The following is a 20,475-nucleotide window of genomic DNA, read 5'->3' as shown; positions in this document are numbered from 1 at the left end:
AGAGTGAAAAACAGCCAGCCAATCAGCTCCTACCTGCCATGTCCCAGACTGTGTTTGAATAATGGCAGGTAGGAGCTGATTGGCTGGCTGTTTATCACTCTCCATTTTATCACTTTTGAAGCTTAGAGAATCTGGCCCTAAATGTGTCATTTAGACACCGGGCAGAACGTTAATAAGGGAATGTTCCTCTATGAGGCTTTTATAGTTTATGTTCTCACTGCAGCATTTATGGTGCAGTAATGGGTTATAGCTCACAAGTCTGGATCACACACATGTGCCTTACCGGTCTCCTTAATAATGCTTGCACACCATTGGTACTGCAGTGCCTTTTACTATGGGTATTTTAAAACAATTGTAAGGGTTTGGTCATGTTCAATTGATACAATTTTTCTTAACATTGAATAAAGTTTTTATTTAAATTATCCCCATATCTATAACATGTGTGTGATTACTTTGTGGTGGACTGATGCTCTAAAAACTGGTGAACTTCATATATTGTATTGTTCTGGCTTAACAAGAGTTCAATATACTTGTATATTAAATATAATATAGATTCTTATACTGTACCGTATGGTTAAATATATTATTGTAATGGTATTGTAGCATTGACATCACAGCAGTTACACTTTTCTCTGAGCAATGCAAATGCATAGAGCAGTATTGTTTTCCTCTCTGTGCTGTAGGATAGATGTATTTGTTACTGTCTGATGCAGTAGGAGTACCAGTTACACAGGCCCACAAAATGCCACTGCTGGCCCATGTAACTACTATATCACTAAAAATTGTCTGATTTCGAAGTTAATTGGTGTACAATTTCAAAAGTAACTACAATTTTTTCCATGCCTTTTTCTTATTTTTCCTTTTGGCACTTTTTTTTTCTTTGATCGATCTTTCGATTGATAGATATGTGTCTAGTGCCTGTGTTTCACTCGCTGCCAGCAGATGGCAATCACACATACAGAAACACAGAGGCAATCACAAGGTAGCAGACTAGGTTTCAAAGCTTTTGCTACGAGCAGGCTTAGCTAGTAGTGTGTGTGTGTGTGTGTGTGTGTGTGTGTGTCAGGTAAAATTTGCAATGTTAAAAAAAAAAAAAAAAATAGGAATATAAAAAGTACGTTGGCCACAAGAACTCAAATATACATATGCACACAGAAAAAGATAAATATTGGTTACCACAGACACCAGAAGAATGTTTCCAGTATGACAGACTGGTTTATATAAAGAGTATGCACTAAAGAGTATGGCACTGCACTCCAAAAGCAGCCGAGATCGTTCCAAAAACGTCACTAAATTTAATATATCGCTAAAGAATGATCTCTGGTGCTCTACATTGTGCCAACAGCATTTTTAATTCTTAAGTGATATCAGTGTTTCCAAAGGTCTAGTCAGTACATATGAATAAATATAAACAAAACCTTCAGTAGTGTAATGCAGCAAGATGATATAAACTCAACAGGGAGAGGTTACAGATATTAGTTAAGGTTGGGATAAGCACAGGAATCAACTGATTTGTGAGTGTATAGGATCAAAAGTATGGATATACAAAGAAAGTAGATACTTAATCATCTTTGAGGCATATGAAGAAGGGTGTGGATTGTATTATCGACCACACTTAGGTCGATATAGCGTTAGGTCGACATGAGTTATGTCGACAGGTCACGAGATCGACATGGGTTTTTTCACAGGTTTTTTTTTACCCGAATGTCGACATGGACACTGTTTGAAGTCAACGGCAGCCCCTCTCTTCGCTCGCCATGCTTAGGCACACTTTTATTCTCCCACCACACCCTAGTGGATGGTAGGGCATGAAATACCGCCTGTCGGCACATGGCTCAAAAAACTGAAAAAACCCAGGTCGACCTAACGCCATGTTCACCTTGTCCCGTCGACCTAGATCCCTGTCAACCTAACGCTATGTTGACCTTCAACCTTGTCGACCTAGAACCCTGTCAACCTTCCTGCATGTCGACCTAAGTGTGGTCGGTAATACGACCGTATCCTATGAAGAAAAGGTACAAGATGATTCAGGGAAAGAAATGCCCAGGTTATAGGCTGAGGAAGAATATACTGGTTTATGTAGTAAGGCAGATCCTTGGCACTGATCATAGCCATTTGTATGTTGAGTGGGGTTTTAATGAATATGCAGAGGACAAGCATCGCATATTCAGCAATTAAGGAGGCTAATGCTCTCAAGTCCCACAGCTAGTACTGCCAGTAAGCAGTGTCTGATTCTTTGTCATGGGCACAGGACTGGGACATTTTAGTGTTTGATGGACAGTGGTGCAAGTAGAAAAAAAGACTTAGTGGTACTGTGCCGTGTGCCGAAAAATGGGTGTGGTCAGGGCATGGTCATATGACAAAAAGGGGAGTGGCTGGAATATTGCACACGGACAAAATTTACACAGTAATGCCTGTTACGCGTCACACCCCCAATACATATGACCCATGCCATAATGCCCATTACACCCACACCATAATGCTCATTGCACTGCTGGTGCCCAACTGATGCCCATTACCAGATGTTCACAATGGCAGATGTGCCCCCACTACTGTGCGAGCAGCAGAACTGTGCGAGCAGCAGAACTTACTGTTGTTGTTCCTGCTGGGAAAGGACTACCGGCCCGTGAGCTCTGATTGGCTGACGACCCAGTCAGTCACAGGGATACTCAGTGAGGGGGAAGGACAGATACGAGATGCACTCACCTCCCCTCAGAACTGGAAGCGGCGGTGGACAATGGAGGGAGGGACGGGTGGACTGACCCACGGACAGGCGGCTGCCGTTAGCCAGCAATCTGATTAAAAAAAAAAAAATTCTTAATGACAGCAGGGGGTCACGAGGTGGTACGGCGTACCTGAAACATTTCTTAAAGGTACGCTGTGTCCCCTTACTTGCACCACAGGTGATGGACCAGTCTGAATACACTATTGCATGTGACTAATAAATCCTGCAGCACCTGCTTGGTCTTTACAGTATTTGCAGCCAGCTGTGAGGACACAGTTTGCAAAATTGTTTTAATACCAGAGGCCCACGCAGTCTCCCTGGGAGTAACTGCAGTGTCCCATTAAGCTGGGGTGAGACCCCACTTATACCCCTTTTAGACCAAAACGCCGGGTCGCACCCGGCTTTTTGGACCCTGGTTGAAACCGGGTGCGACCCGGCGTTTAGGGGCATTTACACCGGACAGGCTTAAACGCCCGCACCCCCCTCCCGCCCCTTCCCGGCGCTTGAAGATGACAGCGCAATGTCATCTTCAAGCGCCGATCGACGCCGCCTTACCCGGAACGCTGCTGGGGACAGCCCAGCACTAAGGTAAGCTGTTAGGCTGCCCCCAATCCCCGTGCGCACCCCCCCCCCCCCCCCTGCCATTGGACAGGAGGTGAATGGATGCCACACACAGGCATCCGTTCACCTCCCTCCCCCGCCGCCGCTGCTGTCTGCAGAGTATAGCAGACAGCAGCGCCGGCTGTCAGTGTCAGACTGACAATCCGTCCAACCTGCGGACGCTGGGGTCCGCAGGTTGGACGTTCCCCATTCATGTAAATGGGAGCCGGGTCATCCGACCCGGCGTTCCCATTTACACCGCCCTCTACCCAGGTCCTAGCCGTGTTCTACCCAGGTCAGGACCTGGGTAGAAGTCCCGTGTAAAGGGACACGCCGTTAGGGATTTACACCGCCGAAGATCCGGGTCTGACCCGCCGCTGACCCGGATTTTTCGGCGGTGTAAAAGGGGTATAAGTTGTGGGGACATGCTTTTATCACAGGTAATTTATGAAGTGGACCCAGGCACAAACATTTTTATTTTTTATTTTTCTTACCATGGTGGAGACTGTAACCTTTCCACAAACACACAGTGAAATACAGATTATTGTGAAGTGTATAGAAACTATGTGTGAGTTTCTAACACTGTGTGTGTGTGTGTGTATAGCTTTAACAAGCCTGTGGGGGGGGTACTCAGATACTGAGGGGACCAGCATGCCCTTAACCTGAACTCCCTGAGGAGTTGGTTTACAAGCACATATACATACAGTATTGAGTGCACAAAGTAACACACAATGCACATTTATTAAGCGCTGAAAACACTTGCTGTTCTGCTGCAGATATCCCCCTTCACTACCTCACCGCTGAGGAGTGTCTGTTAGGACAGTAATGGTGCAGCAGGAAGCTGCGATGGCGCCCACAGAGCTCTCTGGTCCCACTCTGAGCAAACCCCGCCCGCTGTAATGACACGGGGCTTATACTAATATTTATATTGGCCCCCTTCTGAACAGCGCTTTTTTTATGGGAGCTGCCCTGGTGGTCCAGTGGCTGTCCCTAGCATCCAGTCTGTGACAGGGGGTCTGCGCGGCGCCTGTGCAGGGATGCTGCCACTGCCACCACCGCCATCTTGCCGCACAAGGAAACCAGGGTACCCCGGTATGTACTCACCACTGAGGTCTTCGGACTGAGTCAGGAGTGTGCGGCATGCTGGGTGTGTGTAACGCTGCAGCGCAATGCCAACAACCCTCTCAGGACAGTGGTACTGCAGCAGGGACAGCTCGGTACCTTGAGAGGCCTGCAACTTAACCCTTCTCCTGACTTCCCACGAAGAAGGAGTGCTGTGAAGTCCAACACAGCAAACCCAAAATTATAAAAGAAAGTAAACTGAAGACAAACTCTCTGGAGCTCCAGCAGTGTGTCCTCTAGACATTTTTCTGAACTGGATCGTGGGAGGGGAATCAGAGGAGAGGAGCCAGTACACCCAGTTCAGTTATAGATGTGCCATTCTCCTGCGGATACCCTCTAATACCCAATGTCTTAAGACGATTCTCAGTATCCCATAGGACGTTAGAGAGAGAGAAAAAAAAAAAAAGGGGTGATGGGTCAATCATTACATAATCTAGAAGACATTTATACCCCTTCAACACTGCATCCTCAACCTGGGTTATTGCTGGTGCGGTGTGAAAGCACCAAAACTTTTATAACCCAGGTCGAGCTACCCAGCAATTTGACCTGGGTTATAAGTAGGGTTCAACGCAAGTCGCCCTATGTAATGGGTAATCCGGGTTGAATGTGAATGGTCGGACCAAGGATCGCCATCTGACCCGGCATGATGATTTGAAATGGGGATTTTTAAAATAGTGGTGGGCAAAAGGCAAACAGTTATCCTTGTTTTTGCCATCAACTGCACAGTTAAGGAATATTAAACATACAAGTATGTTTAACCCCTTCCCGACATTTGACGTATATATACGTCATGACTTTAAACTGTCACCGCGTCTAGGGACGCGGTGACAGAGGGACGATGTCTGCTGTCCCTGACAGCAGACATGTCCCAGCATGCCCAGGGGGGGCGGCGATGCCTCCCCCCCGTCGGCGATCGCTGCGATGCAGACGCAATTCCGGTCTGGAATTGCGTGCAGAGCGGTCACCGACCAATCTGTCATGATATACATACCTGATCCTTGCCTGATACTTACCTGATCACCGCTGGTAGCGTGCTGCCAGCAGCTGGATGCTTCCTGGATCTTGTCACTTCCTGTGTGCTGCTTCTGCAGTGTCATAGAGTGACAGATAGTGAGAGATAGTGACAGAGAGTGCTATATTTTGTGTCTGCTGCCCCCCCCTTTTGTGCTGATCAGTATATCTGTGCTGATCAGCAACTTTTTGGGGGTGCAGGTTTTTTTTTTTTATATATATATATACCTGTCAGTTGCACCAAAGGTTGTGCTGCCTGTGCAACTGACTGCTGCCCCCCCTTTTGTGCTGATCAGTATAAATTAACTGATCAGCAACTTTTTGGGGGTGCACCCACCATTCATTCCACCAGAATCTGAGCTGCAAAATCCAAAAATCACTCCTTCCCTTCTGAGTCCTGCCATGCACCCAACTGGTATTTTTTGGTCACATATGAGGCATTGCCATACTCGGGAGAAATTGGGGCACAGATTTTGGGGTGCTTTTTCTCCTTCATACCTTATGAAAATGAAAAATTTTGAGCCAGAACTGCATTTTTGTGTAAAAAAAATGTAATTTTTCATTTTCACAGCCCAGTTGTACCACAATTGGTGAAACCCCTGGGGGTTAGAAATGTACACTATACCCCTAGATGAATTCCCTGAGGGGTGTAGTTTGCAAAATGGGGTCACTTGTGGGGGGGTTCCACTGTATTGGTGCTTCGGGGGTCTTGCTAATGCAACATAGCACCCACCATTCATTCCACCAGAATGTGTGCTGCAAAATCCAAATATCACTCCTTCCCTTCTGAGTCCTGCCATTTTTTGGTCACACATGAGGCATTGCTGTACTCGGGAGAAATTGGGGCACAGATTTTGGGGTGCTTTGTCTCCTTCATTCCTTGTGAAAATTAAAAATTTTGAGCCAGAACTGCATTTTTGTGTAAAAAATTTAATTTTTCATTTTCACTGCCCAGTTGTACCACAATTGGTGAAACCCCTGGGGGTTTGAAATGTACACTATACCCCTAGTTGAATTCCCTGAGGGGTGTAGTTTGCAAAATGGGGTCACTTGTGGGGGGGTTCCTAACTTTTAGCATCTTATGGTGCCTAGAAACCTACATGGTGCCTAAAAAATAATCTCATAAAAAGGAGGATCCAAAATCAAGTAGGTGCTCCTTCTATTATGAAGCCTGTGGTTTGGTCAACGTGCACACTAGGGCCACATATAGGATATTTATGAAAACAAAAGAATTGGGGGAATCAATTTTTAGTCACATTTCTCTAGTAAAATCTACTGTGTTCCTTAGAAAAATGTATTAAAATTGCAAATCTGCAAAAAAGAAATGAAATTTTGAAATTTCACCTACACTTTGTTTTAATTCCTGTGAAAAACCTAAAGGGTTAACAAACTTCCAAAATGCTGTTTTGAATACTGTGAGGGGTGCAGTTTTTGAAATGGCATCATTTATGGGGGTGTCTCACATACAAGTCCCTCAAAGTCACATCAGAACTGAACTGGTCCCTAAAAAAAAAAAATCAGTGTTTGAAATTTTCTTGAAAATTTGAGAATTTGCTATTCATATTTTAAGCCTCCTAGTGTCCAAAAAAATTAAAAGGAGGCTGAAATAATGATGGAAACATAAAGTAGACATATGGTCTATGTTAGTTATTAACTATTTTGAGTGGTATGATTATTTGTCTCACAAGCAGAAAAGTTAACATTTTGCAAATTGCTAAATTTTCCATTTTTTTTACGACATTTTGGTATTTTTCACAAAAAAACACAGACTGTATCGACCCAAATTTACCACTAACTTGAAGTACAATGTGTCACGAAAAAACAATCTCAAAATCACTGGGATAAGTAAAAGCAAAAAAAAAGTTATCCCCACTTAAGTGATACATGTCAGATTTGAAAAAAAAGGTCTCTGTCAGGAAGGCAAAAACTGGCTGCGTCAGGAAGGCAAAAACTGGCTGCGTCAGGAACGGGTTATAAGAAAAAAAAAAAAAATATATCTTAAAAAAAACTCAGATTTGGATTTATTTAAGGTGTATAGTTTTGACCATATATGGTTTTCTGTTCCAGTCTTGTCGTTTCACTACATTTGCATCTGATTTTGTAGTCCTAAAACAATTCTACAGTATGTCTGTACTATTTATTACACAGTGTTGTATGTTTCACCCCTTTGAGCATCACTGCATAAATATAGCCTATTTCACATTCCACATACTGTGTGGCCACCTAGGTCTTAAAATAAAAATAATGGAAGAACTATTGAAGATGGGAGTAACTGGTATCTGTCCCCTTCTGATACTCCCTATCCCAGATACCTAGTCAATGCTCACAGTTGATCTGGATTGCTTTTCACTAGTTAAAATGGTCAGCTAAGGAACATCAGCTATCCTCTATATCAGGGGTGGCCAAACCGGTCCTCAGGATCTACCAACAGTGCATGTTTTCAGGCAGCCTGTGGATCTATAGTAGGAATGAATGCAGCATGTTTGAAAATGTGACAGTTAGTAATGACTACAGCTGTGCACCAGCTAGGTAACCTGGAAAACATGGACCGTTGGTAGAGGTCGAAGACCGGTTTGGCCACCCCTGCTCTATATGGACAACCCAGGGATTGGTCACACCTGCCAATCAGTGGTATGCCCGCTCCTACAGCTCAGCCTGGAAGATTTCAAGGCATACCAACAAAGTGGTTAATTAGCACTTTGGTGTAGTGTCACATATTCGCCAGTGTAACAGATCCCCTTCTACCAACACTGAACACTTTCTTGTATAAAAAGATAATTCTTCACGGAAAAAAAGTCATTTTATTAAATATTTGACTGGGTCCAGCGTGAATACAAAATGACAGGTTACTTCAATCACGGTGAAGTGATTCAAGTTTGAACTTGATTAGAATACGTATTAGAGAAAAGCTGACTCAACCAAAGCTAGGTCAGCATGCAGAGAAAGCGACAAGTTAAAAACAAGGGGCAGAACTTTGTGCAGGGTTAGGATCAAGTGGTATATTTATAATATGTACATGAGGCGGGGGGGGGGGGGGGGGGGGGAGGGGGAGAGAACAATTATGCTACTGGTCTATGATTAAAGGAAAAAACGCTGGAAACAATGCACCGCAAGAATAGTTAGCATTGGGGGCAAACAAAGCCATTTAGCCAAATGTTTCTGTTCAGGGATTGGGCAATGTATCATAATGTTATCCTCCTCCATCTTTAGTCACACTGCTACCCACAGATGCTATTTAGGATCATCTTTCTTCTCCGTTGCCTTTTTCTGTTTCTCCTGCATTATTTGGGCATCTCTAGATAAGGGGGAAAAAGAGTAAGTTAATGTACAGCATAGGAGCATATGGGGGAAAGTATTCTACATCAGCGATACAGGGTACAGCATGTCATTATCTCTATACAGTAACAATTAACACAACATCAGGCAAGTTACATAATTACAAGTAATTAAGGCTGAATAAAGACTTGTGTCCATCGAGTTCAACCTTTAGCGAGTATGATCTATTAGCGTCATCCCTTAGATTATGACCTAGGCAGATTTCACTAGTTTTCTAATGTACTGCGATGTTGCCAAACTTCTCAGTAGCTGGAGTTAAGACCCCTCAATTCTTGTTTTTCACCACAGCTTAGTGGATTTATGTTAAAAATATTACTTTTATCTAGTTTAATACCAGTGAGACTAAGGATGTCCATTTTACAATTATGAAAAGAATTTACAAAAATAAAGTTCCTAACATGACTAAAGGTGTTTTATTTCACATAAATAACTTTTTTGCGAGTCTTATCTAAAATATACTGATGAATTTACAAATCTTTAAAAAAAATAAAAATAAAAAAAAAATATGCGAATTATACTCACCGATAATTCCTTTTCTTCCTAGAGATCCCATGGCAGCCATGACAGTGGGATATTCCCCTCCTCCTACCAGATTAGACAGGACTTTTTTCAGGGACCGCCCCCCTTGGGTATAACAGCTCACACCTCCCTCTCCTCTGTGTCTTTCGAGTGTCTCAACGTCCCTGAAAAACTTCTAACACAAAGGGTGGGAAATAAGTGGCTGCCATGGGATCTCTAGGAAGAAAAGGAATTATCGGTGAGTATAATTCGCATATTTCTTCTACGATCCCCATGGCAGCCATGACAGTGGGACATACCCAAGCTGTACAATAAACGGGAGGGAGCCAATATGAATGTAACAGTGATTTATTCAAGAGACTTATCTTATGGACAAGGCCTCTTCAATTACAAGATTCCCAAAGTGGGCTGTAGACACGTTCAAGGCATAGTGGTTAGTAAAGGTATGGACGGATGACCATGTAGCGGCTTGACAGATCTCCGATACTGACGCCTTGGCCCTTCTAGCCCATGATGTGGCCACTGCCCTGGTTGAATGTGCCTTGATGATTGGAGGCGGTCTCTTATCTTCATTTTTGTAGGCGAATAAGATAACTTCTCGTACCCATCTCGAAATGGTTTGCTTCGTCGCCCTAGAGCCCTTCTTCGGACCCTCAGGGATAATGAATAAGTGATCAGACTTTCTGATCTCCTTTGTACGGTCCAGATACACTGAAACTGCTCTCACCAGATCCAGCGTATGATAGGCCTTCTGTTCGTCATTAATCGGCTCAGGGAAAAACCTAGGCAAGGATATTTCCTGATTCAAGTGGAACGCTGATATGACTTTTGGCATGAAGTCTGGGTGAGTTCTCAGCACAACTCTGTCAGGGAAGATCACTAGGTACGGTTCCTTGATCCAGAGGGCCTGTATCTCGCTGACCCTCCTCGCCGATGTTATAGCTATCAAGAACAGTACCTTCCATGTTAGGTACTTTACCGAAGAGTCTTCCAGGGGTTCAAATGGCTGTAGCATCAGTGCTTTTAGCACCAAATTTAGATCCCAAGGGGCCACTAAGGATTTTCTTGGTGGCCGTATTCCCTTGATTGCTCTGCAGAACTTCTTTACTAGCTTTTCCTCAGCTAATCTTCTGTCCAACAGTACACTGAGCGCAGAAATCTGAATGGTGGCTACCGCCAGCCCCAACTCGAACCCTTCATACAGGAATTGCAAGACCTTGGCCGTAGAGATATCGGCAAACTGACCCTCAAAGTTCCCCCATGAGATGAACTTCTTCCAGGTTTTGTAATATATTAGCGAGGAACCTTCTTTCCTTGCTTTCAACAATAATTCGGTCACTTGTTCGGATAAGTTATGGCGCTTCAGGGTCGCCCGCTCAATCGCCATGCCCTCAGCGAGAAGCTTTCTGGCTCTGGATGACATATTGGTCCCTGTTTCAACAGGTCTGGTATCACCGGCAACACCCACGGTGGCTGCACCGCCATCTTTAATACTGAAGTAAACCAGGCTCTTCTCGGCCAAAATGGAAGCACTACCAGTACTTCCACTCGGTCCTCTCTGATTTTCTTGAGCACTCTGCTGATCATGGGGAATGGCGGGAAGATATATCCCAGAGTGAACTCCCATTTCACTGAAAACGTGTCCAGTGCCGCTGCTTGTGGGTGAAAGGATTTCGAGCAGAATCTGCTCACCTTCTTGTTGGAGAACGACGCCATCAGGTCTATCTCGGGTTCGCCAAACCTGGCGACTATTTGACTGAACACCTTCGAGTCCAGCTCCCATTCTCCTGGCAGAATCCTCTTGCGACTTAGAAAGTCCGCTACAGTGTTCTCCGGACCCGGAATGTACACGGCCGAGATTGATTGCAGGTTGTTCACTGCCCACGACATGATCTTCTCCAACACTCTCAGTACAGGTAAACTCCTTGTACCCCCTTGGTGGTTTATATGTGCCACTACTGTCATATTGTCTGACATGATCCTTAGGTTGGTATTCCGAAGTTTGTCTTGTAGGCAACAGATTGCTTCCCAAACGGCGAGCAGTTCTCTGACATTGGATGACCTTGCACTCTCTTCTGTGGTCCAAGACCCTTGTACCGAGCTCCTCCCGAGGTGAGCGCCCCAACCTTGAAGACTCGCATCGGTCGTCATAACCACAAATTCTGGGTTTGAGAGACTGGAGCTTCTTTTCCTCAAGCCAGAGCTCCACCACCTTAACGAATTCTTCGTCTTGGCATTCAGGACTATCTGGAACCCCTCGTGGGTCTGATCCTTCATGAATGGGAGCAACTGCCACTGTAGTTTCCTCATGTACTACTGGGCCCATGGAATGATATGTATACATGATGTCATCATCCCTAAAAGTTGTAGCGCCATCTTCAGGGGGCATCTTCCTTTTGTTAACAGTTGTGTCAGATTTTGTATCTTCAGACAGCGGTCTACCGACAGGCTCACTGAAAACTTTACTGTGTCTATAAGGACACCCAGGAACTTGATTGTCTGGCATGGCTGCAGCTGACTTTTTTCTTGGTTGATCACCCAACCATGCTTCTGCAGAAATTCTATTGTAATTTTGACACTCATCTGGACCTCTCTCACTGATCTTCCCGCCAGCAACAGGTCGTCCAGGTACGGCCAGATTTGGATTCCCTGCTTCCTTAGTTCTGCCACAAGTGTCACCAAGACTTTTGTGAACACTCTCGGCGATGTCCTGAGCCCGAAGGGAAGGCAGGTAAATTGATAATGTTGGTCGAGAAGCGAGAACCTGAGAAACTTTCTGTCCTCTAGTGACACGGGGACGTGATAATAAGCGTCTTTCAGGTCTATGGACACTAACCAATCTTCTTGTCTGAGGCCTATAAGGATAGAGCTTATAGTTTCCATCTTGAACCTTAGCTTCTTGACAAAGAGATTCAATCCTCTCAGGTCCAAGATGGTCCTGAAACCACCTGTACTCTTCTCCACTAAGAAGAGGTTCGAATAATACCCCAGACGTACTTGGTCTTTCGGGACATGTTCTATTGCTCCTATATGTAGAAGCTGTAGAATCTTCAAGGTGAGAGTCTCTCTTTCCAGTTTCTTCACTGGAACTCTTGACCTGACAAATTTGTTCTTCCAAGGCCTCCTTAGAAATTCTATTTGGTAGCCCCTTTCCACAATATTGTTGACCCATCTGTCTGATATCGATGTCTTCCAGACTTCTGAAACATCCGGGCTCCAACTCTCACCATTGAACCACCGTCATAACTTGGAACCTCTCCGATACTGTTGACGAAAGGACTGGCGAGTCATATTCGGATTTCCCCTACGGGAGTACTGGCGACCGGGCCGATAACTTCTTGCCTCTCTATAATTCTGCCTGCTAGAGGTAGGGATGATGGGAAACCTATTCCTCCTGTCTTGGGGTAGTCTCACGGACTTCCCCCCCAGAAATTCTCTGGATCATCGAATCCAATTTTGAGCCGAACAAGAACCCGCCTTCAAAGGGTAGTGCCGTTAGACGACTCTTGGAATTGGCATCCGCACTCCAGGGTTTGAGCCAGAGCGCCCCCCTGGCCGTCACTCCTTGTGCCATCGCTTTAGCCGAGAACGACACCGCGTCCAAAGAGGCCTCACACAGGTATTCGATAGACTTCTGTATGGTCTGTAAGCTTCTCAGCAGATATTGCTTGGAAATCTTTTCGGTTATGTCTGTATGGAGCTCCGACGACCATAGCCTCATTGCCCTTGCCACCGAAGCAATAGCCACACTGGACTTAAGTGACAGCGCAGAGGTCTGGTGCAATTTCCTAAGCGAATTTTCGATCTTCCTTTCCATAGCGTCTTTAAACGCCGCCCCATCTTCCAGTGGTATGGTTGTTCTAGACGTCAGCTCTGCCACTGCTGCGTCAACCTTGGGCACTAGACACCACTTCAGGAAATCCTCATCTTTGAAAGGATACATTTTATCCACTCTCACCCATCCTCTTATCCGTGTTGACCCATTCTTTATTGATCATCTCACTGACTACCTTGTGAACCGGGAAGGTTCTTCCTTTCTTCGATCTATCTTCGAAAAGTGGATCTGCTGTGGTGTCTGAAACTTCTGGGTAATTCATGGATTTGTAAATGCTTTTCAGCACACTCTCCACCAATTCGAGGTTGAAAGATCTCACATCTTCCTCTATTTCACCTTCCTCAATGTCTTCTGCCTCCACTGGTTCTATCTCCTCCGAGGAACCACCCCCTTCTGTCAGCATTCCCGCCTGCTCCCGAGACCTCTTGGGTTTCTGAGACTGCAAGAATTCTTCTTTGGAGACGAATGACTTTTGCATCCAATCCATTAGTTTTTTAAGGACATCTGATTGGTCCGACTTATCCACCTTAGGCTGTGGGATTTTGTCACAGTCTTCACACAGAGTCCTCTTATCGGCACTAGCAAATGCCTTGTCACAACTCATGCAGGTGCAGGTAAGGAATTTCTTCTTAGCTGTCCTTTTCTTATGAACAGGTGATTTAGGCACACTGGAAACAAAGCAGAAACCTAACTAGTATCATGCAAAAAATAAAACCAACTAATGCCCAAAAACCAAAGGGCTTACCTCAAAGGGGCAATGTCAGGCTGCTGGGAAGAAGGTGCTTGCTGCTGCTGGCTTTCTTCCATGGTTCTGCTGCTTGTACAACACCATAGGCTCTGCAAAGCATGTCCGTTTATATTTAGGACAGCTTAACTCCTTATATGCCAGCAGCGTTTCTGTCTGGCTATTTCTGCGCATATTTCCGCAAAGCGGAACCAAAAATCCAGTCCCCATTTCCGGGGACATTATTCAGGTGCACACTTGGTGCACCACGCCGGCGGAAGTGACGTTTTATGCGCACTTCCGCCGCACGCGTCTCAGCACCCGGCAGCTCTCAGCGTCGGCTCCCAGCCAGACGCTTACACGCGCTGACCATCCAGCGATCAGCCACGCGCCAGCCTCCAGCTCTGTCTCCCAGCGTGTCTACCCAGCTCAGCAGCCTACAGGTAACGCCACTACACACCCACACAAAAACGGGGATCTTTTGCAAAACGACATGCTGCCGGGATTTTTAGGCAAGTAACTGGCGCTAAGCACAGTCCTTACCCTTAGTAGCTGCTGGAGGCAGGTATCTCAAAGGCCACACTCCTCCGCAGCTCTCCTTCTTCCCGGGAAGCCATCCCATAGATGTAAGAGGTAGCCCTGTTTAAAAATAAAATAACGCCCTGCCTGTCCTATCTAGACGGAGACAGGAGAAAAAGACACAGAGGAGAGGGAGGTGTGAGCTGTTATACCCAAGGGGGGCGGTCCCTGAAAAAAGTCCTGTCTAATCTGGTAGGAGGAGGGGAATATCCCACTGTCATGGCTGCCATGGGGATCGTAGAAGAAAATAAATAAGTCATGTGGGGTTAAATATTTCATGTCATTTTGACCCACCTGGCTGCTGATGTAACAATGTTCTACCAAAACTGATGCCGGGTTAAGACAATCAACATGAGCTTAGACTCCAATGAATCTCTGCCTTGCCCAGTGTTATGTCAGACTATAACAAGTAGTTAGTACTTTCACAGTTCAGTGGATCATGTCATCAACTGGAAAGGAACAGTAGTTTCTGTTCTACTTAAAATGTTGCATCTAGTCTGAGTAACCACGTCAGAAGACTTCTCTCCGACATATGGTAGTTGAAAGAGCCGTCAAATGTCTCAGCATAAGGTTTATTTTTAATACAGTTTGTGGGCAAAGTTATGTACATACCTCTCCTTTCGTGCTGCAGCTGATAATCCATCATCTGCCTTTTTTTGCTTATCAGTACCCTTCTTTAGGTTCTTTGCCCGGGCAAGTTCACGCTGGTTTCCGCCTGCAGAATTATGGGCTTTTACAGTTAAAATGCCTCAATGCATCAAAGTACCTTTAGAATGTAAGCTCTAACAAGCAGGGCCTTCTACACTCATATGCTTTTCCAACTCTTATTTTCTTATATGTCATACTCCCCTCGACAGCATTTAATAACACAGTTCTGTGCAACACCGACATAGTCTGCTGATGTAGCCAAGTTTATATACCCTATACCGGCAAATTTTTCAAAATGGTAAATTATAGTGAAACAGCAGTTTTGCATGGGTTAATGAGTCTTGGGCAAAAATATGACACCTGAAATCAACAGGGGGGGGGGGGGGGGGGGGTCACTTTCATATACTTTACCTTGCCTAACACTAGATTGGGCATAAAATACACTGCCAAAGTGGGCACTTTCACACCATTATTTACTATTTTGAATAAGTAGCTGCAGTTTTGCATTGGTTAACAAGTCTTGGGCAAAAAGTTTGGCATCTGAAATCAACAGGGGGGGGGCACTTGCATGACCCACATTAATTTTACCTTGCACATGACTGCCCTCTGTTGATTTCAGTTGTCAAATTTTTTGCCGAAGACTCATTAACCCATGCAAAACTGCTGCTACTTATTCAAAATGGAAAATTATAGTGTAACAGCAGTTTTGCATGGGCTAATGAGTCTTGGGCAAAAAGTTTGACAACTGAAATCAACGAAGTGCAGTCACTTGCATATGGGTCATATGCAAGGTAAAATGAATGTGGGTCAGGCAAGTGACGACCCCCCCCCCCCCCACACACACACACACACTGTTGATTTCAGATGCCAATTTTTTTGCCCAAGACTTGTTAACCCATGCAAAACTGCAGCTAATTATTCAAAATGTAAATTATGGTGTGAAAGTGCCCACTTTGGCAGTGTATTTTATGCCCAATCCAGTATTGGCCAAGGCAAAATACATGTGGGTGATATGCAATTGACCCCCCCCCCTGTTGATTTTAGGTGTCAGATTTTTTGATGTAAAAGCAGCAACAAGAAAGGTAAGTCAGATGCTTTGTTGCATAGAGAAGAATTCATGCCAGAAAAAACTTGTGGAGTATCACGGATCCCACGACCTGCATCGTATGCAGATCATATGCTAAAAATCGCATTGCATGCGATGCGATTGCACCCGATTTTGCATTGAAATGCATCAAAATGCATTGAAATGTGTATTAAACTTGTGAAATGCCCCCAAATGCCATTTTTCATAGTGCACCACCCCCACTATCAACGTCAACCAGAAGCGTGGCGAGCGGCGGCGGTACGCGTCCTACGACCTTTTCATACCCCCACTATCCACGTCGGCGCGGAGTTGAGAATAGAATAGTGCCCGAAGCGTAGCGAGCCCCGCGAGGGGACACGGATACCTTCACAGCTATAGGCGTCCCTCGCGGGCTTCACAGGTATCCGCGTCCCCTCGCTGCGCTCGCCACGCTTCGGGCTCGGTGGCTCGCTGCACTATTCTATTCTCAACTCCACACCGACGTGGATAGTGGGGGTATGAAAAGGTCGTAGGACGCCTACCACTGCGCTCGCCACGCTTCGGGTTGACGTTGATAGTGGGGGTGGTGCACTATGAAAAATGGCATTTGGGGGCATTTCACTAGTTTAATACACATTTCAATGCATTCTGATGCATTTCAATGCAAAATCGGGTGCCATCGCATGCCATCCGATGCGATCGCATACGATTTTTGAGCAAATATGCTCAAAAATCGTAATCGGGTGCCATCGCATCGTATGGCATCCGATGCGATCGCATACGATTTTTGAGCAAAAATGCTCAAAAATCGGTAAAAATCGTATCGCATCGTATGCCACTACATATGGCATACGATGGGAGCCGTGATACTCCACAAGTACCAAATAATAATATATAGTAATACCACTATATAGGTCACCTGCACAACCTCATTAAAAAATACAGTGCCCAGTTCCAGAGACTGGCAACCAAATGTAATAGCCTCCAAGTTTGGTGGCTGTTTGGGATGCCATCAGAACTTGGGAGTTTTTTTTTTTTTTTTTAAAGGGGCAATCATTTATAAGGCATGGTTTTGCCTCACACAGACCATTATGTTTGGCTGCACATTTCCAGAAGAATATAAATACATTAGAGAGTGTAAAAAGAAAGGCAGCTGAAATGGTTCATGGCCTACACCACAAAACTTACATAGAGAGTCTAGAACTGGGGTAGCCAATCCTAGTCCTCGAGAGCTACCAACAGTGCATGTTTTGTAGGTCTCCTCACAGAATCACAAGTGAGCTAATTAGCTCCATCTGTGTATCTTTTAAAATGTGTCAGTGATTAATGAGTGCAGCTGTGCAGCAGCTAGGTTGTCTGGAAATTGTGAACTGTTGGTAGCTCTCGAGGGCTAGGGTTGGCTACCACTGGTCTAGAATATCTTAAATTGTATAGGTTTGAGCAGAGAAGGGAGAGACGTGATAGAAACTTTCATATATTAATTGAAAGAGGAGGGAGGAAGGTTCAGAGAAAAAAAAAAAATTAAGGAAAAATTACTTAATAGAAAGTGTAGTGGAAAAGTTGAATACCCGTCCATCAAAGGTGGTAGGTGCTGAGACAGTACAACAATATCAGGCATGTTGTCTCACTGCGCTCGCCACAAGTTATTATTCCAAAATGTGCTCTGAGGCAGGGAATGTATGCCAGCACAGGGGACTGGAGGCCATATTCTTAAACTTGATCATTAGCTTATACAAAATGCTACATGACTTTCCATGGTCAATGTACACGACACTATAAGGAGGTACGGAGGAGCTACTAGCACCCAAACACTGAATAGGGCAGAACTCCAACATAATCTGTACGTGGCTGTGCCAGTAAGAGGACGCTGGAAGGTAAACCCACTGCGCCCACGTTTATATCACCAAGGGCTATTACTGGTGCCCAGGGCATGGAGCCGCCTCCCCGGGGATAGAAGGCAGAGAGCCTCCGCACACAGAACCCTACAGTAATAACATTGGCGGACCTGGGCCGTGTCATTAGTAGTACTCCACAGCACCTCATGTCCCTTTGTAAGGCGAAGGCCCAGAGGATGGGGCTTCGAAGCCCTACCAGCTGTCCCCGGGTAGCCGAGGCCCTAGCTGACGTGGCAGCCGAGACAGCAGCGTTCGGGCCATAGGCGGTCCTCCACAGCCTCATCAACCCATCTACAGCGTACACGGAGCCTCTACTGGCTGAGTGTCGCCCCGCAGGACCCCGGTATACTCACGGGTCATCGCTCCGGTCTCCCGTCACTCGCTCCCTGTGAAGCACCAACTTCCTCTTCAGTTTGCTGCGGTTCACCGTTTGCCAAACGCTGATTGGCTGCCAACTATCACGTGACCTTTGGCGTCGGGGAAAAATAAACCCACAGAACTATTTCTAGTGTATTCCACACACGGCCCGCCCCCTTCATCACGTGGGCGGGGCCTCTCCGCCGAACCGGCCAATGGAAGCGTGCTCCTCCGAGTCCAGAGTCCAGACTCTAGTCCGTACATACTCGCGCGCGCGCGGCTGCACGAGAACACGCGATCGCGAAATTTGTGGAACATCTGTCATCTGGGCACTGCGCGTGTGTGTGTACGTACACTGAACTGCAGCCTGGACCGGGAGACACCGAGGAGGATGCTGGAAAGAGGCCAGCAGTAGTCAGTCTCTGACTCACTCTCTACATATACGGTCACTACAAATAGAAGAGTCTATTTACTAAACTAAGGGCCAGCTGTCGTTTTTCAAACAAAACCTGTAATACCCCTTTCACACTGCAGCTATATCACGGTAAATTGCCGATGTTTAACCGTTTCAAAACGGTTATAGATGCAGTGTGAAAGTGCCAGTTTTAAATTACCGGTTCAAGAGAACCGGTAATTCAAAATGTTTAAAAAGCAGAGTCCTACATGGTTCAGATCCATTATTTCTGCAGTGTGAACGGGTCTGAACCGGTATTTTGGACCCTACACACTGGACCCCCCTCCCCTGGTACCGGGCCAGTGGAAACTCGCACCTTGCAAGATGGATCCCCCCCTTCCCCTGGAACCGCGGCATCTCCTACACCCTCCCCAGGTAAAGCGGCATCTCCCACACCCTCCCCAGGTACTTCTCATGCTGGGGAGACAGCAGGAAGCGTTCCTGGGCCCGGTGACGGCCAGGGTCACGGAGGGGAAGTCCGCCTGAAAAGGCTCCCCTGCGGCGAACAGCCGGTTCCCACGTCGCCCCCTCCATAAGAGAGGCGTGGGTGAGGGTGGCCCGGGAGCTGGGGGACCCGAGCAGCGGCCGCTCCGGGAGCGCTCCCAACAGGCCTCCACAAATCATCCCAGCTGCGCGGATACAGCTCACAGGTCGGAGCGGAGGGGGTGAAGGCAGCAGCCGCACAGAGAGATGCTGCTGCAGGCGGGTGAGTGGGGCTTCTGCCCGCGGAAGTGGAGGGAGGTAGGTACTGGCTGTTGGTACGGCGGCGGGGGGCTGCTGCTTTGGCTGCCGCCTCCGGGTCATCCCCTGAGCAATGCAACTCTAATGTAAAGCATTGGGGTAGCTTTGCTTGGTGTGCTTGAGTGCGCTGGCAAGCACCAGGGGAGGAATGGCATATTACTGGTTAATGACCGTGTACCTTTCACAACGGGTTAAATGTGAAAGGTACAAAAACGGTAATTAACCAGTAATATACCGTTTACAACATGCAATGTGAAGGGGGTTAAACTTGCTCTGACCCGGTTAAAGAAACATTTAAAAAACCGGGTCAGAGCAGGTTGTGCAATGTGAAAGCAGCATAAAAGTCCTAAGGACAAGTCAGACCAGTTTGCTGCCCTTTATAGCCCCCAGCAGCTCCCTGGGAGGCTTGCTTATGATTTGGCACTTGATGTGCCATTTTTACATGCAATAAATTGCATGTGATTTATTCAGGGTTGCCTACCTGACCCTCTCCTTCATGGAGAAAATGCTGAATTGCTATCACCTGTGGTGACACCTTTCTTATCCTGTACCTAGCTCCCCAAAGGTGATGGCAATCATACTTAACCAGGGAAGTCCAGGAACAGAGCATTTTCTCCTTGATGGAGAGGGTCCGGTAGGCAACCATGGATTTACGGTATTGCATGTAATCCCAGGAAGCTGCTGTGGTGCCGGGCAGTGGTGTCCAGGCAGCTTGGTCTTGGCCAATCAGCATCCAGCCAGTCTTTTCAAATATGTTTTCAAATTCAGCAGCACTTCCCAGCCTGCCACCTGGCAAATAGTAATACAACCTCACACAGTGGCGTAACAATAGCCCCGCAGACCCCGTGGTCGCGGGGAGGCTC

General features: G+C 46.1%; 1 protein-coding gene across 1 annotated transcript; it reads right to left on the bottom strand.

Moving 5' to 3' along the window:
- Window positions 1–8,236: 8,236 nt before the first annotated feature.
- SERF2 (small EDRK-rich factor 2) lies at window positions 8,237–18,569 on the bottom strand. The gene is made up of 3 exons (XM_083184097.1): window positions 18,414–18,569; window positions 15,064–15,166; window positions 8,237–8,753 (listed from the first exon to the last, which is right to left on the bottom strand). The coding sequence occupies exons 1-3, from the start codon at window positions 18,418–18,420 to the stop codon at window positions 8,690–8,692; spliced, it is 174 nt and encodes a 57-aa protein (XP_083040223.1). The 5' UTR covers window positions 18,421–18,569; the 3' UTR covers window positions 8,237–8,689.
- Between the last annotated feature and the right edge of the window lie 1,906 nt (window positions 18,570–20,475).

Source organism: Crinia signifera, chromosome 4, assembly GCF_055691185.1.
Source record: "Crinia signifera chromosome 4, ASM5569118v1, whole genome shotgun sequence".
Classification (NCBI taxonomy): Eukaryota; Metazoa; Chordata; class Amphibia; order Anura; family Myobatrachidae; genus Crinia; species Crinia signifera.
Note: the sequence above shows the minus strand (reverse complement) of the source record. Positions and strands in the feature narration are given on the sequence as shown.

Coding starts and splice junctions, on each gene's coding strand:
- SERF2 (XM_083184097.1), bottom strand. Junction 8,754..15,063: donor GCTGCAGCACGAAAGGAGAG/GTATGTACATAA, acceptor CCCCTTATCTAG/AGATGCCCAAATAATGCAGG.